Source organism: Daphnia pulicaria, chromosome 4 (assembly GCF_021234035.1).
Source record: "Daphnia pulicaria isolate SC F1-1A chromosome 4, SC_F0-13Bv2, whole genome shotgun sequence".
In the NCBI taxonomy this organism is placed as follows: Eukaryota; Metazoa; Arthropoda; class Branchiopoda; order Diplostraca; family Daphniidae; genus Daphnia; species Daphnia pulicaria.
The window spans coordinates 15,745,018-15,769,206 of NC_060916.1; the positions used below are offsets into that span (position 1 = coordinate 15,745,018).

The 24,189-nt window shown below is 41.6% G+C and overlaps 4 protein-coding genes and 1 long non-coding RNA gene across 6 annotated transcripts in view; 4 read left to right on the forward strand and 1 right to left on the reverse strand.

The window, feature by feature from the left end:
* LOC124338267 (chymotrypsin-like elastase family member 2A) overlaps positions 1-24,189 on the forward strand; it is a 53,092-nt gene that overhangs the window by 6,248 nt on the left and 22,655 nt on the right. The gene's annotated exons all lie outside the window — the stretch shown is intronic.
* LOC124338354 (chymotrypsinogen B-like) lies at positions 1,504-2,359 on the forward strand. Its single transcript, XM_046792499.1, has 3 exons — positions 1,504-1,817; positions 1,902-1,980; positions 2,063-2,359. The coding sequence occupies exons 1-3, from the start codon at positions 1,626-1,628 to the stop codon at positions 2,131-2,133; spliced, it is 342 nt and encodes a 113-aa protein (XP_046648455.1). The 5' UTR covers positions 1,504-1,625; the 3' UTR covers positions 2,134-2,359.
* LOC124338217 (brachyurin-like) lies at positions 3,018-23,093 on the forward strand. Of its 2 annotated transcripts, XM_046792302.1 has the most exons (12): positions 3,018-3,261; positions 3,419-3,517; positions 3,592-4,025; positions 4,146-4,276; positions 4,442-4,584; positions 4,660-5,003; positions 5,104-5,192; positions 5,267-5,396; positions 5,459-5,618; positions 5,991-6,730; positions 22,668-22,746; positions 22,820-23,093. In XM_046792302.1, the coding sequence occupies exons 3-12, from the start codon at positions 4,023-4,025 to the stop codon at positions 22,891-22,893; spliced, it is 1,893 nt and encodes a 630-aa protein (XP_046648258.1). In that variant the 5' UTR covers positions 3,018-3,261; positions 3,419-3,517; positions 3,592-4,022; the 3' UTR covers positions 22,894-23,093. The 2 variants fall into 2 exon arrangements, with proteins under 2 accessions (XP_046648258.1, XP_046648259.1); XM_046792303.1 differs by lacking the exons at positions 3,018-3,261; positions 3,419-3,517; positions 3,592-4,025; ... (5 more) ...; positions 5,459-5,618; positions 5,991-6,730 and adding exons at positions 9,142-9,292; positions 9,472-9,602; positions 9,680-10,026; ... (2 more) ...; positions 10,503-10,644; positions 10,721-10,863.
* Positions 12,017-14,366, forward strand: LOC124338260 (transmembrane protease serine 11D-like). Its single transcript, XM_046792361.1, has 9 exons — positions 12,017-12,154; positions 12,238-12,479; positions 12,582-12,941; positions 12,998-13,086; positions 13,152-13,296; positions 13,383-13,530; positions 13,600-13,733; positions 13,797-13,875; positions 13,944-14,366. Exons 1-9 carry the CDS (start codon positions 12,034-12,036, stop codon positions 14,015-14,017), a joined length of 1,392 nt encoding a protein of 463 aa, XP_046648317.1. The 5' UTR covers positions 12,017-12,033; the 3' UTR covers positions 14,018-14,366.
* Positions 14,473-14,949, reverse strand: LOC124338443. Its single transcript, XR_006917842.1, has 2 exons — positions 14,856-14,949; positions 14,473-14,760 (listed from the first exon to the last, which is right to left on the reverse strand). It is a non-coding gene; the product is annotated as an uncharacterized LOC124338443 (long non-coding RNA).

The following is a 24,189-nucleotide window of genomic DNA, read 5'->3' on the forward strand; positions in this document are numbered from 1 at the left end:
TCCCAAAGGTTTTTCAAAATTCGTCATCTTATTGGCGGTCGTGAGCTACTGCAGCCCGGCGTTTAGTTTCATCCTTCCTCGCGTCTCACATACAGATGATGCCATCATCCTTGATTGTATTCAAAATTAATTTTCGTCTTATAATTCAGGAATGTTTGACTGAATTTGATTTTTTTTTTTATTTGTTTGAATTCAGTTGACGGTGTGGGCTATGCTCCTGCCTATCACAACAAAAACTTTCACGGCGGAATTATCAATCCAGGATTCATCGTCCGGGTTCCATCTTCATTTTCTCCTTACCCAATGCTACGGCAGCATCTACCGTTTTACAATTGGCAAACTTATTCATACGGACATCCAAGTCTAATTGCTCCTGTAGATGTCGCGTCAAATAGGGAATCTGGCGATCCTGGTAGGCAGCTGGCAGTAAAACAAGCGATTCAGTGCGGCCGTGGACCGGCCACCATGCCCAAAACAAGGCTCGGGATCACCGACAAGATTGCAGGTGGAACCAACACAAAAAAGAACGTCTGGCCTTTTGTAGTGAGTTGATTTTTATGAATGATCAGAATTGTGTGCGTTTGTTGTTGATACTCGTCAAATACTTAATAGCGCTATCACATTTAATTCACTTGTTCATAGGTAGCCCTGAAAAAAGCTGGTGGCATATTTTGTGCTGGAACTTTGATTAGTGAAACCAAAGTCCTAACGGCGGCCCAGTGCCTGGAAAAGTAATGGGGTTTTTGGACGTTTATTTACATTTCCTTGATTGATTTAGACTAATTTTTCTTGCGTGTATTACAGAATGTCTTCGGCTGACATGTCGTCTGTGACCGTATTAATTGGGCTGTATGCATCTGACCTGTCAGACATCCAAATGACGAGGAGAATCAGCAAAGTTGTCCTTCACAGCAAATATAATGCCATCACCTATGTAAGTTGCTATAATTGAACAGAACTCTTTTTGGTACTTGATTGATCGATTTTGTTTTGTTTAGGCCAATGATATCGCCATCATAACATTGGACTCGCCCGTGGTTTTATCCAGAACTGTTGCACCTGCTTGTTTGCCAACGGCCAGTACAGATATCAACAGTTATGTCGACCAAGATGCCATCATTTTGGGATGGGGTGGTACTGATGCTGTGGTTCCAGGTGTTGCTCCAGGTGTTGCTCCAGGTGTTCCTCCTGGTGGACTGGGTGTTGCTCCTGCTCCTCTTGCTCCCCCTCCCGCTCCTCTTGGGGTTGCGGCCCCTACTACTACCCCTACTACTACTACTACTACCCCTACTACTACTACTACTACCCCTACTACTACTACTACCCCTACTACTACTACTACCCCTACTACTACTACTACCCCTACTACTACTACTACCCCTACTACTACTACTACTACCCCTACTACTACTACTACCCCTACTACTACTACTACCCCTACTACTACTACTACCCCTACTACTACTACTACCCCTACTACTACTACTACCCCTACTACTACTACTACCCCTACTACTACTACTACCCCTACTACTACTACTACTACCCCTACTACTACTACTACTACCCCTACTACTACTACCCCTGCTCCTGCACCTGATGCTAACGAGGGTTTTAGTATTGGTATGGGTGGTGTAGTTGTTATAAGTGGCAAAAACACTCTGCCGGCTACATTTAGAGCCGCTTTAAATCCCTTCCTGCAACAAGCCAAGGTTTCGATTTCGGGTAATGACGAGTGTAGGATGGATTCATCAATTGGACAATACGTCATAGACACAAATATCTGTGTTAGTACTCCTGGCAAATTCACATGCACAGTAAGTCTACCACTGAACTATCTCTCTCCACAGTCAAATTCACTTTGCAATGTGCTAAAACAAATCTGTTGCTTAATTCTATAGGGTGATGTCGGCGGTCCAGTAGTTGTTCTATCGTCGACGGGAACCTGGACTTTGGTTGGAATCAACAGCTACACCAAAGGTAAGCATTTGAATAAGACATGCAGTTTTGGCTGAGAATCAAATAGCGAAAGGTGTTGATGACACTTGTCTGTTGTCTACAGACTGCGCTTCCAATGGCCTCAAAACCAGAGTGTCGGCGTTCGTGCCTTGGATTAATTTATACCTAAATTAAAAATAATACCACGCGGATATAATGACGACCACCAACGTGGGAAGACTTTACGTTGATTATTTTTCATCGTTTTTCTTTATTTCCCTGAAATATCTTGGAATTTTCTTTCAAAATCTATTTCATTCTTCGGTTTCGGCTGGATATTTGGTGATAATTTTAAACCTAAGCTATTTACTGCATGAGTACATTTATTTCGAGATCCCAATAAACATTAGTTCAAGCACTACGCATCTGCTCACATTGTAAGATGCCATTGTTTCTCCTGGTGTTTGGTGCCGAAGAAATTGATGACGGTAAAGTAAGTCCAGTTGAAACATTTTGCACCACCAAGTAACGCGTTTTTTCTAAATTTTTAGGCTCTCTTGATGTTATTTTGAAACTATTACTACAACAATCTTAGTAAGAAAAAATTGCGTATCTTGACACACAAAAAACTGTGGCCGCGCTTTCTAAACAACGTCGATGAATGGTATAGTATTATTATCGATTATTTAATGGTGATTTGTATTAAAGATTTTGTACTGATACATTTTACAGGTTGTAAGAGTTGCTTCTGGAACCTGTTCCTACTAGTCTGAGTCTACCACAGCGGTAAGATATGTTTTCTACTTTATCATTGGCAATTGCGAGTGAAATGAGTGGCTGCTCTCTCCGCATAACGGGTAAATGCCCTCAATAGAAGCACAAAAGACGAGCCAAGTGGCACAAGTAGCTCACAAGTCGATTGCGAATGTAACGGATTGGCCGCAGGTTCTCCATCTCGAATTCGACAAGGTGCTGGAGTCGTTTTCTTAAAACTCTCAAAAGAATTAAACAATAGCCCGAGCTTTGTATGTGTCGTAAAAACCATTTGCATTTCAAAGTTACGTTTACTTGTAATTGACTCGACAGGTGTGTAGCAGGGACTAGCAGCAATTGTAATGTCAATGGGTCAGCCAAATATTTCATTTTTCGAGCTGGGTGTGAATCAGCCGGTCATTTTAGACTAGGAGTGTCTGTCGTTTAATTTTCATGTTTATTTTCTCTAAATCATAGCGATGGGATTTAAAGACAGCATATACGACCTGGGTTTTTTGTTTAGTTGACGGCGAAGAAGGTGATTATTTGCAGACTGATCTGCGAAGGCAAGTAAATTGAATTGTATAATAAAACAATGAAATGTCAATCCTTTTTAACATGCAACACCCTCTGACTTTTTTCTGGCGATTTTAACTAAGATTTCAGCACATAACAACTAGGCCTAATCTTGCATCATTTTAAATCTAGGTTTAATTACATTTTTTAGCTGCAGGGTATTTCCGAAAATATGCGCTGCCAATGCAATCCAGGATTTTCGTGGATACCCCTATTTCTATATTGGTCTGAATGATTTTAGTCAAACGAAGTGGGTAGAATTATACATTATTTTATATCGAAACCTTGCCATTCACAGTCAAATTTCTGTTTGATTGATTTTAGGTTCATTCAGTTGGCAGCTGTTTTATCCTTTCAGGAATTGAATGGCGATTCACGGCTCATACGGTACCATTATTTCGATTGGGGATTGGACATGGAATAGAGACAGGTTGGTGAGAATAGATTAAGGTATGATCGGAACGTGTTTTGCGATGGAACGAAAATGGAAAGTCAACAATACAACCTTCAACGAAATTATGGAAACCAATTCAATTACACTTGCACAGAACGGCGGGTTTGAAACCAAAGGAAGGCGACAACCAAATCAACCTCCGAATTTAGAGTATAGCAGAGAGCCACCATAAGTCATTTGCATTCTGCTCACGGTGAAGGTTGAGATGCGGGAGCTCAACAACAATTCAATTACACGGGATATCCTGAGACCCGACGCTACAAGAACCCACTGAGGGCTCTTCGTTATACCCCGGCGTGTAATGGTTAGTATTGACATTTTGTAGATATCTTTGTGCTTCTCGTTTTCATTTTTTCCATCAAAGGACATGAGTGTATTTTGATGCCAAATAATTCCTTTTTTCGTTATTTCCCTTTTGAATAAGGTGTGGCTTCATGACGCCCTCAATCTTGTCCTCATAAAAGCGAAGAACGGTGGGACAGGGCATCTCAAATGGGACGTTGCAGTCGAAGCGTCTACACGAGTTACACTTCAATCTCACAGCTATAAGAATTCGTAGGTTAAAAAATCTTTCGGTTATTTATTTTGTTGCTTATATTCATGCAACAACTTTGAGGTCTTTTGTTTAATATTGAGGTCTTAACAAATTTACTTCTTTTTTATTTTAATTTTAAATGATTGAATGTCGAATTGAAAGCTCAATAACTTTATCTGATTTAGGAAAATGGTGGGTGCTACCAAATGTTTTTCAAAGTTCGTCATCTTATTGGCGGTCGTGATTCTGCTGAGCTGCTGCAGTCCGTCGTCCAGTTTCGCCTTCCTTCCTCACGTCTCACGTACAGATGATGCCGTCATCATCGACTGTATAACAAATAATTTTCCTCTTATAATTCAGGAATGTTGGCCGAATTTAATGTTTTTTATTTTTTTGAATTCAGTTGACGGTGTGGGCTATGCTCCTGCCTATCACAACAAAAACTTCTACGGGGAAATTATCAATCCAGGAATTATCAGGGTTCCATCGTTTAATCATTACGCAATGATGGGGCAGCGTCTACCGTTTTACAATTGGCAAACTTATTCATACGGGCATCCTAGTCTAATTGCTCCTGTAGATGTCGCGTCAACTAGGGAATCTGGCGAACCTAATAATAGGCAGCTGGCCGTAAAACAAGCGATTCAGTGCGGCCGTGGACCGGCAACCATGCCGAAAACACGACTCGGGATCACCGAAAAGATTACAGGCGGAACCAACACCAAAAAGAACGTCTGGCCTTATGTTGTGAGTTTACTTTTATTAATGACGAGGATTTTGCATTTGTTGTTGATACTCGTTAAATAATATTTAATAGCACTAACAAATTTAATTCACTTGTTTATAGGTAGCCCTGAAAAAAGCTGGTGGCATATTTTGTGCCGGAACTTTGATTAGTGAAACCAAAGTCCTAACGGCGGCCCAGTGCTTTGAAAAGTATGATGTTTTGCGGACATTTATTTCCATTTCCTTGATTGATTTAGACTAATTTTTCTTGCATGTATTTACAGAATGTCTTCGGCTGACATGTCGTCTGTGACCGTATTGATTGGGCTGTATGCATCTGACCTATCCGACATCCAAATGACGAGAAGAATCAGTAAAGTTGTTCTGCACAGCAAATATAATGCCATCACCTTTGTAAGTTGTTACAATTTTGAACGGAAATATTTTGACATTTGATTTATTATTTTTTTATTTAGGCCAATGACATCGCCATGCTAACACTGGACACGCCAGTGGTTTTATCTAGATATGTTGCACCAGCTTGTTTGCCACCGGCCAGTACAGACCTTAACAACTACGTCGACCAGGATGCCATTATTTTGGGATGGGGTGGTACTGATGCTGGTACTGGGGCTGAAGCAGGAGCGGCCCTAGGGGCTGGAACAGGAGCATCTATTGGAACAGGGGCTGGAACAGGGGCTGGAACAGGGGCTGGAACAGGGGCTGGAACAGATGTTGGAACAGATGTTGGAACAGATGCAGGAACAGATGCAGCTAATGGAACCGGGGGTGGAACAGGGGCTGGCACTGGAACAGGGGCTCTTACTGGGGCTGGAACACAAGTAACCACTGGGTCTGGCACTGGAACAGGGGTCGGAACAGGGGCTCGAATAGGAGCTGGAACAGGAGCAGCCACTGGAACAGGAGCAGCCACTGGAACAGGGGCTGGAACAGGAACAGGAGCAGCCACTGGAACAGGAGCAGCCACTGGAACAGGAGCAGCCACTGGAACAGGAGCAGCCACTGGAACAGGGGCTGGAACAGGAACAGGAGCAGCCACTGGAACAGGAGCAGCCACTGGAACAGGAGCAGCCACTGGAACAGGAGCAGCCACTGGAACAGGAGCAGCCACTGGAACAGGAGCAGCCACTGGAACAGGAGCAGCCACTGGAACAGGAGCAGCCACTGGAATAGGGGCTGGAACAGGGGCTGGAACACAATCAACCACTTGGTCTGGCACTGGAACAGGGGCTGTAATAGGAGCTGGAACAGGGGCTAGCACTGGAACAGAAGCTGGAACAGGAGAAGGGGCTGGAACAGGTGCGGCCGCTGGAGCTGGAACAGGAACAACCATTGTGGCTGGTACTGGAACGGGAGTATTTATTGGAACCGGGGCTGACAGTGGAACAGGAGCAACCACAGGGACTGGCACTAGCACTGTTGTGGGAACTGAAAGTATCACTGGAACAATTAGTAGCACTGGGACTGTAGGTGGTGTTAGTACTGGAACTGGCACTGCTAGTAATAGTGTTGCTATAAATATTGGGCTTGGTGGTGTAATTGTTGTTAGTGGCAAAAGGCTTCCACTAGCTACATCTAGAGCCTCTCTAGCCACTCTCAACCCCTTCCTGCAACAAGCCAAGGTTTCGATTTTAGCTAATGATGAGTGTAGGATGGATCCCATCATTGGACAATACGTCATAGACACCAATATCTGTGTCAGTTCTCCCTACAAATTTTCCTGTTTAGTAAGTCAACAATTAACAATTAAATTCACTTCCTAATGTGCTAAAACCAAACTCTTGCTCAATTTTAGGGCGACGTTGGTGGTCCAGTAGTTGTTCTATCGTCGACGGGGTCCTGGACTTTGATTGGAATCAACAGCTACACCAAGGGTAAGTATTTTTCTAAAACAGGTTTTGGCTGAGAATCAAATATAGCGAAAGGTTTTGATGACGCTTGTCTGTTGTATACAGACTGCGCTTCCATTGGCCTCAAAACCAGGGTGTCGGCGTACACGCCATGGATTGACTTGTACATGATTTGAAAATAATACCGCAAGGATAATGACGACGAGCAACATGGAATGACATCTATAGCTTCATCGTTTTATTTATTGCTTTTAAATTTCTTAGGATTTCTTAGTAATCTTTTTTTCTTTTTGGTTTTGGCTGGCTTTCAACGGTTATTTTATTCAATACTTTGTCATGCATGCAACATGCATGGGTGCATTTATTTAGTAATTGGAATACAGCATCTGCTGACATTGTTGTTGTGACTTTTATGGTAACCATTTTTCCTGATGCGTTTGGTATAATAAAAACGACGGTATAAAGTTGCCATCGTCACTTCATGTGATTAATAATTAATTTAATTCAATTATTTTGACAATGTAAAAGATGGATTTTAATTTCTCAGGCTCACCTCCTTTCAGTTAAAACCAATCGATATGATCTTTTTGAAAACTTGTTTCACTAAAGAAAAGCTTTGCCGCGTTTTCCGTCGTAGGTTTAAAAGGTGATACATACATACACAGGCTGTCAATTCCTTTAGAAATATTCACTCAAGATTCTAATTACTTATTACAGTCCGTTGCAGTTGCTTCTAGAACCTGTTGCTGGTGCAATTCTTCTCCATTCCGGTTTTGACTAGTACATCAGTCCATTACCTCGTCTTCTCCCCAGCAGACTGTCCTTTCTACTTCTTTCGCTCCCCCAGCAACATGTACCTGATGTTAACAATCGAACCTTCCATAGTTGGTGTGCAGCAACCCATCACTGGATATTTGCATAGTGTCGTCTGGATGAAATTGTTGAACTATTGATCAAATTTGGCGCTGTCCCGATCGTATCTCTTGCAAACTCTGCCAATTTGACCAGCAGTGCACTTGAGCGCAACTGGCTCACCTTCAAAATGTTATTGCTCTCGATCGTTGTCTCAATGTCCCGTGCACTCCATAATAGAGCAACGTACGTGAGGGCTACATTAGCATTGCATTTTATTTTTAATTTGAAAAAGTGAGCAAGTCTTTTTGGCTTGATTTCCACGGTCAACTTGTTTTCTATCATGCTGCGTAGCGGCGACTGTATTTCTTGTCCTTTCCATAACGTGGATTTTGTCGCCAAATCAGTATCCACATTATCCTACATCTATGTGCCATAAGTCAGCCACAATCAATTCAATATTATAAGTATCGCGATAATACAGTCAAATCTGATTAGACGATGAGCGTAAATGAAATTGATTTTTCCTTTTATTTATTCGATCAACGACTCGATATTACTCGAATAATAAAATGAATTGTTTAACAAGAAAAATAGGTGGGTCTCGTGCGATCAAATATAGCGACATTATTTTGGGAAATTGGTGCCCGATGCGCATTCATATCTTAAATGGTCGTATAAAATCTTTCACGGGCGCGCAAAATCAGTTGACTTTTATGTTTGTTTTTCCATTTTTCCATGTACAGGTGCACATCAAACAAGTAAAACGACGAGTTGGCCAAATTTTACCAAATGAAACTTTATAGGAAAATTCTGAAATTCCTGGCTTTATAATACGGTTTGCTGTATAGACTTTAAATGAATCTACTCTTTAGACTAATAAAATTTTTTTAAAAATAGGAATTTTTATCAAATCTTTGCTATTCTCTGGATTTGGCCAATAGCTCGATTACTGAGACGTCTGCAAGGATATCAGCACTGCCACACCGATGAGTTTATGCTGCCAAATCAGCACAACACTCACAACGAAATGAAAGCAGGAGTCACACTCATGTCAATAGGTAAAAGTAAATGAAGCCAAACTCTGCAAAACTTTACGATCTATAACAGAGTAAGAGAAATGTACTTGATAACCAAACGAGTTTGACTAGATAGAACGTGCCGATCCTATGATAACTCCGAATTGAGCGTATAGAAGGCCAACGAGGTGATTTGAATTTCGCCGACATTGACGGTCGCCAGACAAGAGAGCCAAAAGTTGGAATTGAACATCAAAAAAGAGTTCTGGGAGTTGAATTATCGAAGTTAAATGCAAATAACAGGGGGAGGGGAGGGTACTCTTTCCCTTATCTTTGTATCGTGTGAACCCGAATCAACTTTGAAATTTAAATTTCTTTCGTGTCGCTTCATTGTCCATTTCTTTCAAAGGGCGGTGGCTCGAAAATTCAACGCAGTTAACGAATAATGAGGGCGGTGCTTCTTGACTCTTGAGCGTCCTCACTCCGGCAATAAAAAGGAAGCCCAGCTCTCAAGTCAATCACACTTCTCGTCCAAGTTGAACCATCACGATCTTCTGCAACAATCAAGGTAATTATAACATTTAATTTATTTAATTGATGTATTTAGTTCTAATAGTAAATTGAAATCCAATTCAATGTTGAGACTGAAACGCAATGTCAATTTTTAGAGTTTAATGTTATTGCAATTGAATTGATAAAAATTGATTGAAATGTTTCTCGTTTGAAAGTAATTCAATTTATATTTAGGAAAATGTTGGGCAATCAAAAAGGTTTTTCAACCGCTGTCGTCTTGTTCGCGGTCGTGACTCTGTTGAGCCCGGCGTCCAGTTTCTTCCTTCCCCGCGTCTCTCGCACCGACGATGCCGTCGTCATCGATTGTAATTACAAATCATTTCCCTCTCTAAGTTTATGAGTCAACTTTAGTTGAATCTAACGTAATATGATTTGAATTCAGTTACCGGTGTTGGATATGCTCCGTCTTATCACAGCAAGACGCTGTACGACGAAATAACCAGTCCAGCCTTCGTTCCGGTGCCATCCGTCTATCCTTACCCAATGATGTATCGCCAGCAGGAGCAGGAACAGGAACCCAACGGATGGTCCTACTCATTCTCACATCCCATCACCGACTCTGCCAATAGACAAGGAGGAGGGGCAGTAGCAATTGCACCAGCGGCAGCGGCAACAACTACAACAACACAATGCGGCAAAGGACCGAACGCCTTACCCGCACGGTCATCGATTGACCAAAGGATCGTCGGTGGATCAACTCCTACCAGCGCCAATAGCTGGATGTACTTGGTGAGTTGATCGATTTAAAAAAGAAAAAAATGACATTGTCATCGCTTAATTCTTTAATTGTCATAATATTTGATCGCAGGTAACCCTGAAAATGGACGGTGCTGCTGCCGGTGTCTATTTTTGCAGTGGAACTTTGATTTCTGACACGAAAGTTCTCTCGGCCGCCAGTTGCTTGGAAAAGTATAAATAGAATTTCAAAAATCCATTTCTAACTCGTTTAACTAAAGGTTTTCTTCTCCTGCTTATTGCATGTATTAAAGCTTGTCTGTGTTTAAGATGTCTCAAGTGACCGTATCGATTGGTCTGAGGGCAGTAACTGGTGTACCACCACCACCAAATGTTCAAATGACGAGGAGGATCGGCAAAGTTGCCATTCACAGCAATTACAACGCCCTTAAATTTGTAAGTTGCCATGACAACAATAGCACGGAAGTATTTTTGCCAGTACTTGATTGGTTGATTTTAATTTGGGTTAGGCCAATAACATTGCCATCATAACACTGGAATATCCCGTGGTTCTTTCCAACTTTTTGGTACCTGTTTGTCTGCCAGCAGCCAGTACGGACCAAGACCAATACGTCGATCAATCGGCTGTTATTATAGGATGGGGAGCAGCTGGTAACAAAAAATCGCCAACTCATTATCAACTGTATTGATTTCCGTACGAAATGCGTTTTATTTAATTCAATTTCAGACTCTGCTACACCAAGCACCGTACTGAAACAAGGCACAGTTACCGTTTCGTCCAACGCCGACTGCAATGCGGACGCGAACTTTGGCCCATTTGTGTCGGAAGCAAATATGTGCATTGCCTCTACTGACAAATTCGTATGCGCGGTAAGTCATTCCCTCTCAACACAATCGAGTTGCTTTTAATTCCTACTGCGTGCTAAAAGTCAGTTGTCTCTCAATTGTAGGCTGACATCGGCGGTCCAGTACTTTCCCTTACGTCACCAGGTGTTTGGACTCAAATTGGAATCAACAGCTTCACCCCAGGTATAATGATTTAAATGAGGCATTTAATTTTTGCTAGCATCAAATCACTTAAATCAAACTCTTGTCTTTTGACAGCTGGTTGCACTGCCAATAGCCTCCAAACCCGAGTATCGGCGTTCAAGGCGTGGATTGATACGTACATCAAGAATTAAAAAAGCAACCGCCAGGATATCGACCAACATGAAACGAAACGATGACGAAATTGAAACTCGACTTATATTTTATTAGTTTTTAAAATATTTCTCAGTTCGGTTCCGGCCGACTGATTATTTCATTTATTCTGTGTCAATGCACACACCATTTTTTTAGAATTAGAAATAAACATTAGCCCAAGCAAAGTAATTGATAATGTCACTGTATAATTTTCCTTGCACATGAAATTTGACAAACATCGCCAATTTACGAATAAGTCCCAGTCCCTAAAAAACAAACCATCTCAGAATTGTACCAGCATGGAATTGGTGGAAAAAAAATTAGCACTGGAGTTATATGTCATTAGAGTCGTATATGGCTTATTTTGGTAGCGATAAGTTATAAAGATTTATAGAGCGATGATTATTATTTAAAGCAGCCAACTTTAGCCGTCGGAGCAAGTCGTTCAACAACAAGAATGACCAGCGGTGTGTGATGTGTCATCCAGCTCACCTGTGCTGCTGCTGACGTTGCAATTGTCAAAGACCAGCCTTGCAGTGGTGAGAAATGTTTTCTTCTTTGTGAATTCCAAATGCAAATGTCCTTTTTCGTCATCCGCCCATAACGGGTAAATGCCCTCAATAGAAGCAGCACAAAAGACGAGCCAAGTGGCACAAGTCGCTCACAAGTCGATTGCGAATGTAACGGATTGGCCGCAGTTGTGGATCTCCAACTCAAATAATTCGACCTTCTAAAAGTGCTGGTGTCGTAGACTCTTAAATGAATTAAACAATAGCCGGAGCTGTGCTTGTGTGTCGTTATTGCATTTCAAAGTTACGTGAACTTGTATTAACTCGACAGCAGGTGCGTAGCAGCAAAATGGCAATGATTATGTCAAATGACTTTTCAGTCGCCTTTTTCTTCTTCCTGGTCGTCACTCTGCTGAGCTGCCCAGTCACTGGACGAAATTACCGGACAGGCAACGGCTTCATCATGAAAGGTAATTAATTCCTTTTATTTTTGTATTAAACAATGGAGAAAAATTCAATTGACAATGACTTAATTTTGTTGTTAATATTAAAGCTGATGGCGCAGGTGATTCTTTCCCAGGAGCGAGCAAAGTGATGCAGGCGATAATAAGAAACCGCCGGGCTCTCAAGTTGGATCGAAGAACCTGTTTCTCGGCGTCGGGCAATCCCGGCTACTGCACGACCCTCCATTCGTGTTACCCGAATTTGAGCCAGTCGCAACTGAGCGTCCAGGAAACGTGGATGATTATTTCACGCAACAAGTGCCAATTCCCAGGCGAAAATGGCACAGGACAAGTCAGTCATTTCATTCACTCATTCACAAATAATGTGTAGACGGCTTATTCACTAAAATGGCTCTGTCCTCAATTGGAACCGGTTTTTGTTTGATTGATTTAGGTTACCGGGGTCTGTTGTATGCAGCCACACGATCAAAAAGTTGATAGCAGCAGCACTCGTCCAGTCGTTGCCGACAAACCTGCTGTCGTGCCACCAATAAAGGACGCCAATCCCGTTACCAATTCGTTGGTGGAATCCCAACAACAGTATAGTGGAGGTATTCAACCGAACCATTTTATGGATCTGTTCAGCAGGCCGAATGCAGTTGGCAGTTCTGGGCACAAAGATGGCGCCAGCAGCGGTGGTCAACAACCTGTCAAGCAGACGACGTTTCAATGTGGTCGTGGACCTGCCAAGCTCATCCGACGAGCCATCGGCGTTAGCCATGCTCCAGCCCAAAAGAATTCCTGGCCATTCCTCGTGAGTGTTGTATATTTAAAGTTGGAGTTGATTCGTTAATTATATTTGTATTATAGGCTGCCCTGAGGTATGACGGGACTGTCAAATGTGGAGGGGCTTTGATCAGTTCCAACAAAATCCTAACGGCGGCCCACTGCGTCGAACGGTACGTCAAAAACCAAAGGAATGAAACATCAATTGTCTATTGAATGTTTGTCTATTCCACACCAGAATGTCTTCGTTTGACATTTCCAAAATGACGGTGAGCCTGGGAATGCACACGGTTGGAAATGGGGCGGATTTCGGGAACGACGCCCAGGTGACGAGACGAGTTACTTACGCCACCATTCACAACGGATACAACGACGCCACCTTTGTGAGTATTATTATTGCCAGTTTTGATCTGACCACATTTGTCGATTTTGTATTTTGATTGTATGTCTTTCTTTTAACTATTTCTAGGTCAACGACATTGCCATTTTGACCCTGGACTCGCCCGTAGTTTATTCAACGGCCGTTTCTCCCGTTTGTTTGCCAGAAGCAAGTGCCGAAACGGTTCCATCCGCCGGCCAAGAAGTGGCCATGATGGGGTGGGGTGATCTCACATACGGTATAGAAAATCTTCATTTAATTTTAATTCTATTTCGAGTTATATTCAAATTGTATTTTTCTCATGCAGAGAAAACTCGATCGAATATTCTGCAGGAAGTGAAGGGCACCGTCGTGACAAACGCCGAATGCATGGACGACTATGCCATGGAAATTGCAGACGAAATGCTCTGCGTCTCTGCTCCCGTGCAATCCGCATGCCAAGTAATTAATTAATAACACTTTTGTCATTGGTTTATTTTCAATTTTGAGTTGGAAATTCTACAGGGGGATAGCGGAGGTCCAGTTGTCGTTCAGTCGGCGTCAGGGGCTTGGACCGTAGTCGGAGTCAACAGTTTTACTCTTGGTAATTTGTTTTTTAAAAATTGCATATCGTGATTGACTTTGATTATTTGATCATTTTACATGTAATAGAATGCGGTTCCCTCCCCGGCATTAAAACCAAAGTGTCAGCCTTCAGGAAATGGATCGATTTGCACTTGAAATGAAAGGACGTCGTCGCTAATGTTTCCTTGACAAATCCGGCCAGTTTCAAATCAATATTGTGAACACGGGACGTGCGCTTTTTTCAATAACTGATCCCTTCCAGTGTATTTTCTCTAATCAACTCATGTCAACAACTCCATTCTTTCACGTCAATCTTCTTTTATTTAAATACCAGCAATTACCAGTTACCAGTTTACTCCCAACTTTATAGCCTATTCGTCTGCTCCTTTAATTTGTCACATCCAGTCACATCTCTTGTTTGTACTACTGTGCCATCTATCTCTAATGGGACATGTCCAGAAAGCTAAAACAACAAATCAGATATACAATTATACATGTCTACATGTCAAACATTTCACACACTACTGATGGAATTCAATTTTTAATATTTTTTTATTTTTTGAATTGACGAAATGACCACAGTGTTTTGTTATCAAAATCAGCTGATCCTTTTTGAGTAGGAGGCAGGGTATGAGGGTAAGGAAATAAATCCATCATGGCCGCTTTCCTTAAATGGCGGGAAAGTTTTTCAGACTTTAGGGGCGGGCGTTTTTTATTGTCAGTTTCGAATTTCGATGTGACTTTAACAACGTGTTGGTCATGTCCATTCGTGTCTCTGCAGTGTAATTTTCACGTTTATTTATTTCCTCAGAATAGTTATGCGATGAGATTTGGCAGAATAGACAGTACGACTGTACGACAGTCTGTGGTTTTCGTGAGTTGACGGTATAGAGAACGTCCAGAACTGCGAAGACGATTGAATTGAATTACCCAACAATGAAATGGTCAGTCTGTTTTCAGCATGTGCAAGTTAAAAGACATTTGACACGCCTGGCTTACTTTTAAGTGGCAGTTGTAATGCAGGGTTTCAGTAAACGATTGAATCTGTAAAACGGATTACACTGGTTTGTATATATATATGGTATGACAGTTGTTGTCAGTAAGTTTGTGTGTGTCTCCATTGTACTCTCTGATTTGAATCTTGGTCATAAGAACGAATTTGAAAATCTGCGTTTATAGAAATTTTGTGTCTTGGTGTCAATTTCCCCTTTGAAATTTATTTATTTTTTGTTACCCAGGCCATAGACTGCCCAGGCACCATCTTTTCGATAAAATCGAAGAATAACGTGAAATGCTAGTTGCGTTTGAGCGAAAATGGAAAGACAAAAACATGAAAAGTTCTCCATATGGATCCAACGGCGAGTTATTGAACAGAAGGAAGGCGACACCCAAGTCATAGCTTCAAATTTGGAGTAGTGAAGGTCAGCATCTTGTTATTTTGCGTATGTATCACGTGTTGAGATTGTTCTTATTTGAATTTGCGCTTTCCCATCAAAGGGCACTCATCAGCAGTGTGAAATCATTTCTTTTTTCTTCAGTTTCAATCAGCTGTGGCTTCACAACTTCAACCCCAATAAGGTGAAAACGAAGCACGTTTCAACACGTCAAATGGGTCGCTGATGCAGTGGAAACGTCTACACGCTACAATCAGGCGAATTGGCGAACCTAGGTAATAAGCAGCTGGCGGTAAAACTTAAGTGATTCAGTTTGTGGACCACATGAAAAGATCGCGGGTGGATCCAATGCGAAAAAGAACGTCTACTGGCCTTTCTTTGTGAGTTGATTTTTAATTTTCTAAATTAACTTGATCAGAATTGTGTGCGATTATTTATTGCAGACTATTGAAGTTGTTTTTGGAACCTGTTTCCAGTAAAACAACCTGTTGTCTCTTATCACCAGCTGAGTTTATTTTCCTACTTCAGAAACAGGTACATGATGTCGATAACCAATCCATACTTGATGTAAAAAGAAACCGAATACTCGAAATTTGCATATGTAGTCGGCTAAAAATTGTCAAACGTTTCATCAGATTTGGCACTGTTTTGATCGTATCGCTCGCAAACTCTGCCAATTGACCAGTTACTCTGCAATTCAAGAGCACAACTCTCTCACCTTCAGATTTTGTTGCTCTCAAACGTTGTCCGATGCGCTCCATAAAAGAGCAAATATCCCACGTGAGGACTACATTATTAGCATTGCGTTTTTTGTTGTTTTTCGTTGTTTTTTTTTTTTTTTATATGAAAAGCGAGCAAGATTTTGACAACAATTCCGATGGCTAACAGGTGTTTATTGGCACTTGGCGCCCAGTCTAAACCAACATTTGACCACGAAGCGCCATCAATCACAAGCGATCAAGCTGTTGCTCAGAGAATAACAACAAAAGTTCACTTTTAATTCAAAATTGTGTTACAGTCGATTGCAAAGAGACCATGCCAAGTGAAGCTTGAAAATTTCAATATTCGCACATCACATTAAACATTTGTTTCCCCCTCTAAATGATTAGGTCTAATAGGGAAACTGATTATCTTCTATCCCTGGAGATGTTCAATTAGGTCTTCAATTAGATGTCAAAATTAGAATCTCGTGGGATAGAACCTATTAACTAACGTTAAAAAACCTTTCCAACAAGATGCTCCGTATAGAAGCCCTCTAATTAAGCCGGTCGGCATGCAGTGTCTTATTCCTGGGAAAATTGGATGCGAAAATCCGGTCGTGACTCTACTGAGCTGCTTCAATCCTCTCGCTAGTGTCTTCCTTCCCCGCGTCTCTCGCACAGACGACGTCATCATCATCATCGATTGTATTCAAAATCATTAATTTATTTTTTTAAATATGGATGCTGGCTTAATCCGTTTCCGTCAAATTGTTTTCAATTTTCAGTTGCCGGTGTCGGATATGCTCCCTCTTTTCAAGGCAGGTCGTTGAATGGTCAAATTGCCGATCCAGCATTCGTCCAGGTGCCATCGTTCAATCCCCATCCAAATGCGTATGATCGTCAGCAACAGCAGGACTCCAATGGATGGTCCTATTCGTTCGGGTACCCTAGTCCGATTGCACTTGAAGATGCCTCGTCCAAGCAAGCAAGGAGGAGTGGCAACAACAACCGCAACAACGCAGTGCGGCAAAGAACCGACCGCCTTACCCAAACAATCATTGATTGGAGGAAGGATCGCCGGCTGAGGCTCGACCGGAGCCAAGGCGAATGCCTGGCCATCCTTGGTGAGTTGATTGATTGACAACTTGAATCACGTTAATGGCCCTAAATTGAAATAATACCATTTAATTAAAGGTAACTCTAAGAAAATATAAAAATGGCCCTTCACTGCTCCAACTGGGCATAAATTATGACGATTTTTGTAGCGGAACCAATACCGGATTCGAAAGTTCTCTCGGCCACCAGTTGCTTGGAAAAGTATAAATACGATTTCAAATATCCATTTCTAACTCGTTAAACTAAAGGTTTTCTTGGCGACATAGAGAAATCACGAACCAGTGTTTGACACCATGGGTGCTATAAAGAAGCCGTGAAAACTGGTAAGGTATTTGATTTGAATGCATATCCTTTACTTAGTACAGCTTTCAAATCGGGTAACACACCGTTTGGTTTGAATTAGGTTTAGGGAATTAGGGCACGAGGGCATTAATTCCATCCTCTGAAAGGGCTGCGAAGTTTAAGACTTGGGGGGCTGGCTGGGGGCACATTTACTAAACCTCATTGCTAAGTAGCTCAGTTTCGCTGGACTCTACGTGCCTGCCATGTCCACTTGTTTGTCGGTCGTTTAATGTTTTTGTTTGTTTTCTCTGAATCATGGCGATGCGATTTATAGACATCCTAAACGACCTGGTTTTTCGTGAGTTGACGGTGAAACTGAAGAAGGTGGCTATAAGAATGAAATGCCAAGACGAGTGAATTGTATTGTATTGCCAACAACTTGATTGGCAACCTCACGGCGAAGGTTAAGGTACGAGAGCTGAAAGTCGCAATTCAACTCCACGGGGAATCCTGTGAATTGGCTGACAGGTGAAAGAAGAACCGACCGAGGACCCTTCGATACCCTTGGGTATAATATAATCCAATGAATTAGCCACATTGAGATTATTACTTCATTGTTTTCATTTCTTCCATGAAAGGACACGGGTTGGTTTTGCGGAATAATTCTTGTTTTCTTTCTTTTCTTTTTCAATGTAGGGTGGCTTCAAAACGTCCTCAATCCTGTGATAAAAGCGAAGAACCCTTGGACAAGTCGACTTAAAAGTGAAGTTGCATCAGTAGAAGCGTCCACAACGAGTTACTACAATCACACAGGTAACAATCGTAGAGCTATTTCAGTTATTTACTTCGTTTTTATTTGTGTAACTTTAAGGTCTCTTGTTTAATTTATATACTTGCTTTTAAAAAAATTATTTCAATTCTATTGCAATTCTAATCTTAAGCACACAAATTTCGACAAGGGTATTTTAAAAGGATTCATTGTCGAGGTGAAAAATATTATTATTACAAATATCTGTATTAGTTCTGACAAATTCAAATGACTATAGTTTGTAAACTCACTTTCCAATCTGCCAACACAAAACTGTTGTTCAATTTTAGGGTGATCGTTGGTGGTCCGGTTGTTCTGTCGTCTACGGGGAGACTTGATCAACAGCTACACCAAATGTAAGCATTTTTTTTTTAAACAGGTTTTTGGCTGAGAATCAAATAGGTGTTGATAATGTCTGTTGTATTCAGATGGCCCCGCCACTGGCCTTTAAACCTCAGTGTCGACTTACATGACATGGATTAATCGATACAAAATGCTGTTTAGGCTGTGAGGGTTGCCGCTCTTCCTGTATTTGGCAAAGGAGATGTATTTAATGAGCAGGTATAGTTGCTTTCGTCAATTTGAAACGTGATAATCATATCAATGACGTCAATTATGTTTTCAATTCTTCGGCTCATCCTCTTAGATTTCGAAATAATACGTTCGCACTGAAAACTTGTGCTCCGCGTTTTCTTGGTATGGGCGAAAGATAATAGTAAATTTTGACTTTTTAAAGTGTTATTAAATTACTTTATACTCTGAAATTGTGAGGTGTATTGATTCTACTTAATAGATGTTGTGGAGTTGCGACTGAAACCTGTTGCTGGTGCATGTGTTTCTCCATTCCGGTTTCTACAAGTACATCAGCCCATTGTCTGTTTCCTTCTTTCGCTTCCTCGGCAACAGGTACGTGATATTCGTCGAAAGAATTAATCAATTAAGCAATCCATACCATAGTTGGTGTGCTGCAACCCAACCCTGGACATATTTGCATAGTGTCGTCTATATAGTTGAAATGGTAGAACTTTTGATCAAACTTGGCGCTGCTTCGATCGTATCACCCGTTAAACTCTGCCAATTGACCAGTTATTCTGCACTTCAAGAGCAAAACTCGCTCACCTTCAGAGGTTATTGCTCTCGAACTTTGTCTCGTGGGCTCCATAATAGTAGAGCTAATATTATCCTGCGTGAGGCATTAGTAGATTGCGCTTATTTTTAAAATGGGAAAGCAAACCAGTTTGTTTGACAGATTTGGCGATTGTGTTTTTCTTATCTTTTTTTCGTCACCTTTTTTCTTTATTTGGCTACGTACATAGTAACATTTTTACGTCGAAGCACTAATCAGCAATTGGTGAATCGGGTTGTATTAGATTGTGAGAAATTCGATGCGATGTAGTCGAATCCGATAAAAGATCAGCAAATTGAACCTTGAAAATGATCGGGAATGGAAATTTCCCGTTCCTAATTTATTCGGTCAATGACTCGCCATGTAACATACTGTCGCTTATTGAAGCTATTTTAAAATAGCAAAAACGGCAAAGTATACCTGTTGCTTTTTTTATATGTAAGTCACCATTGTATACTGTATGTCAGGCGTTGAGACTGCGTTGGCGTTTTGGAAATAATGCACCGTAGTAAGTTTCACTCTTTTCATGTTGAGCTTAGCCAAGTCAAGTAAATCTAAACGAGGTTTAAGGTTAGCAAAGGAAACTCAATCGATAGAATTCTAATTACATCGTCTGCTCTTTGACGAATTCCATTTTGAGAATAGGAAATGTTGTCACACTTTGTCATTTAACCAATAGTTTGATTAAGCGTTTGGGCAACAGAATGAGACCAGAAAAAGTCACACTCAACAACATTATCAGGTCAACAAGTTGATTTTGAATTTTGTTCATGGTGAAGGTTGACAGACTAGAGAGAGCCCAAAGCCGCCACTCGAACATCTAAGGAGTTGTGAGAGTTGAATAACCGGCAGCAAACTGAGGGGCTTTTGTGTCATCTGACAAGTACATTGGTTATATGACTATATGTATGAATAGTAACGGCAGTTTGTGGATGGATTTTTCCTGAATTGCATTTAATTTCTGTTGAGCCCGAATGGTTTAGCAACCAAAAGTGAGAAGCCGAAATATATTGAGAAAGAATTGAATGTCGCTGCAAACTTGGGCAGCTTGTTACACAGTAATACATTGAATAGTTGAAGCAGTAGGAAAGCGACGCCCTAAACGATCAAATGATTATTGAAGGCCAACAAGTTAATTTGCATTTGGCTCACGGCGGACGAGTCGGGAGAAAAGCAAAAAGTCGCCATTTGACCATATTGAGGAACGTGGTGTGAGTGAACTCGCCAGTGTGTAATAATCTAATCTCTCTATACTTTCAGCTTAAAATGAGTATCATTGCTTCCCCTTTTTTGTTGATTTCATTCAGAGGGCGGCGATGGAGTTCAACTCAATTTAACATTTAAGGAGAATTAGGGCGGCGCTTCTTGCCATGCACTCTGGAGCGTCTTCAATGCCCCAATAAAAAGGAAGTCCTTCTGGAAAGTGGAATCACACTTGTTTCGTCCAAGTTGGACCAGTATAGCTCGCTGCAACAACTCAGGTATGTTCCAAATTGTAGACATTAATTTATGTTAAGAGTTACTTTATGCTAGTTATCTAATTCTAAGGCTAACATAAAAATGGCGAGAGTTAAGAATAGGCAGTTAAGAATTTAAATAATTCAATTTCGAGTTGAAAATAATGTTGGGCAATTTATTTGTTTTAGGAAAATGACGGTAGCTCTCGGCAGTATTTCAAAAATCTTTTCTCTACTTGCGGTCGTGACTCTGTTGAGCTGCTGCTGCAGCCCGGCGTCCAGTTTCGCCTTCCTTCCCCGCGTCTCTCGTACAAATGACGCCATCATCATCGATTGTATTAGAAATGAATTTCCCATTTCTATCAATTATTTTTATCTTCATTGATTAGTTGAATCTAACGTACATGATTAATATTGTTTGAATTCAGTTGCCGGTGTGGGATATGCTCCGTCTTATCACGGCAAGACGTTGTACAGCCAAATTGCCGATCCTGAATTCATCCAGCTGCCATCGTTCAATTCCCACCCAGTGACGTATAATCGTCAGCAACAGCAGGATCCCAATGGATGGTCCTATTCATTCGAGTATCCTAGTCCGATTGCACTTGAAGATGTCCCGTCCGCTAGACAAAGAGGAGCGGCAACAGCAACGACGACAACAAGACCAACAACAACGAGGACGACGACGACAACAAGACCAACAACAACAACAACGAAGACGACAACAAGACCAACAACAACAACAACGAAGACGACGACGACAACAACGCCAACGCCAACAACAACGCCAACAACAACGCCAACAACAACGCCAACAACAACGCCAACAACAACGCCAACAACAACGCCAACAACAACGCCAACAACAATGCCAACAACAATGCCAACAACAACGCCAACAACAACGCCAACAACAACGCCAACAACAACGCCAACAACAACGCCTGCAGCACCAGTCATCCAGTGCGGCAAAGGGCCGACCGCCTTACCTGCACGGTCATTGATTGGAGGAAGGATCGATGGTGGAACCACTGCCAAGAGCAACGCCTGGCCGTTCTTGGTGAGTTGATTGACTGACAACTTATACAATCGAGTTCATTTGCAATACATTGAAATACTATTTGATTGTTAGGTATCCATGAAAAAATCTAGTGATCCTGCCGGTGTCTATTTCTGTGGCGGAACTTTGATTTCTGATTCGAAAGTTTTATTGGCTGCCAGTTGCTTGGAAAAGTAATTAGAGTTTCATGTATTCATTTTTATTTGATTAAAGTGAATTTTCTTTTTCCATTGTTTTTTATTTTCCTTGTCTAGAATGTCTTTATATGAGATGTCGGGCGTGACCGTATTGATTGGAGTGACGAGCTCAACCGACGTCCAAATGACTAGGAGAATCAGCAAAGTCGCCCTCCACAGCAAATTCAATGCTGCCACCTATGTAAGTTGCTACAATTGAACGGAACTATTTTGACATTTGATTTATTAATTTGTTTGCAAATTAGGCCAATGACATCGCCATCATTACACTGGACGCTCCTGTTGTTCTTTCCAGGACTGTTGGAACTATTTGTCTGCCACCGGCCAATGGAGATCCTGACCAAGACGTCGATCAATCAGCTGTTATTGTGGGATGGGCAACAGCTGGTATTGAAAGATCATCAATTATTGATTATGGTTCAACATGCGCATTTTATTTGCTCCATTTCCAGACGGTTCACCAAGCACCGCATTGAAACAAGGCACCGTTTTGATTTCGTCCAACTTCGACTGCAAGGCGGACGAGAATTTTGGCAAATATGTGACGGACGCCAATATCTGTATTAGCGCCACTGATAAATTCGTATGCCCGGTAAGTCATCAATTATACTGAATAATGAGTTGGCTTTAATTCCTACTTGCTAAAAGTCAAATTGTATCTCAATTGCAGGGTGATATCGGTGGTCCAGTATTGGTCCTTTCGTCGCCGGGAATTTGGACTCAAATTGGAATCAACAGCTACGCTTCAGGTATTTATTTGAATGGGACATTTGCTTTTTGCGAGCATCAACTAAATAAATTAAAATTTTTGTGTTTTGACAGGTGATTGCGAAAGTAATAGCCTCCAAACCAGAGTGTCGGCGTTTAAGGCGTGGATTGATCTGTACAAGAATTAAAAATGGACCACCAAGAAAATCTACGACGACTAACATATGAAACGGAACGATTATGGAATTCAAACTCTAATTATTAATTATAATTTTTTTCAATTCGGTTTCCTTTGACGGGTTTGAATTGTTTCATGCCATATTATGTAAGCTGCGGTACTGAAAACAGCATTTTATAATTCTGAATAAATAATATTAGCACAAGCAAATAATTCGGAACAGTGCTTTTACCGCAGTACGGCAGTATTCGCCCTCAAGAGCAAGAAATCAATCATACTACTTCTAATTTTAGTTATCCAGCGTTACGTAGGATAAGCTTTTCATTACATGATTTTCGATTCAGGAATATAATTTTTCACCTTTTTGACTGAAACATTTATTTTTGGCGGTATTCTAAAGATTGAATCATTGACCATTTGGTGTTGAGTGATGGTATTCGTCCAAGATTTTTTACGTTTAATCAGTTCATGTACATCGTGGTGCTAGCAGGTGCTAGTCTCAGATTCGAAAAATCAGCTGGTAAGACTAGGAAGGCAGGGTAAGGAAATAAATCCATCATGGCCGCCTTCCACACTGAAACCCCATCCTCCTAAGTAAAGAAATGGCGGGGAAGTTTCAGTTTAATCAGTTCCCGACTCAGTTTCCCCATAGACATAGACATTATTAGACAATGAAGTGGAAGACTTCGTTGTCAATGTTTCCCTGTGTCCCGAACGGTCCCGAACAATATTTCTGTGTCTGTGACTCAGTGTTGTACTGTTGTATAAGGTCAATTGCATTTTCTCCAGGACTTTGTTTACAGATGAACTGTGGTTTTGAGATCCAACTCTTGTTTTTCAAGCGAAAATTCTATTGCACCGTCAGGCTGACGGTGCTCGAATGGGGTTTTGCGCTATTGCACCGTCAGGCCGCTAGGGGCGCTCTGACGGCTGGTGGTTGGGGGTACCATCTCTATCTGAGGGCTGAATCTACCCTCCCCCTTTCTGACGGCTGGGTGTACCCTCACCCTTTCTGACGGCTAGGTGTACCCTCCCCATTTCTGACGGCTGGGTGTACCACTGTACCCCCTTTCCAGAACCGTCAGGCCACTAGAGGCGCTGTGACGGCTGGGCCTCTCTACGGCTGGGTGCTGTGTACCCTCCCCTTTTCTGACGTTTAGGGTAGGAGTTCCCCTACCCCTTTCTGACGGCTGGAGTAACCCTTCCCCATTCTGACGGCTGGGTACCGTACCGTAACCACAACCGTCAGGCCGCTAGAGGCGCTTTGCGGCTGTGACATTTAATCGGGGGTACCTTATTCATAATG

Excerpts from the sequence above, each read along its gene's own strand:
- LOC124338217 (XM_046792302.1), top strand. Across the intron at positions 4,277-4,441 it reads TCTCACAGCTATAAGAATTC|GAAAATGGTGGGTGCTACCA; the intron begins GTAGGTTAAAAA and ends TATCTGATTTAG. Across the intron at positions 4,585-4,659 it reads TGATGCCGTCATCATCGACT|TTGACGGTGTGGGCTATGCT; the intron begins GTATAACAAATA and ends TTTTGAATTCAG.
- LOC124338260 (XM_046792361.1), top strand. The coding sequence starts at position 12,034 with ATGGCAATGATTATGTCAAATGACTTTTCAGTCGCCTTTTTCTTCTTC. Across the intron at positions 12,155-12,237 it reads CAACGGCTTCATCATGAAAG|CTGATGGCGCAGGTGATTCT; the intron begins GTAATTAATTCC and ends TTAATATTAAAG. Across the intron at positions 13,087-13,151 it reads GCGGCCCACTGCGTCGAACG|AATGTCTTCGTTTGACATTT; the intron begins GTACGTCAAAAA and ends ATTCCACACCAG.
- LOC124338354 (XM_046792499.1), top strand. The coding sequence starts at position 1,626 with ATGGGTGGTGTAGTTGTTATAAGTGGCAAAAACACTCTGCCGGCTACA. Across the intron at positions 1,818-1,901 it reads CTGGCAAATTCACATGCACA|GGTGATGTCGGCGGTCCAGT; the intron begins GTAAGTCTACCA and ends TTAATTCTATAG. Across the intron at positions 1,981-2,062 it reads AATCAACAGCTACACCAAAG|ACTGCGCTTCCAATGGCCTC; the intron begins GTAAGCATTTGA and ends TGTTGTCTACAG.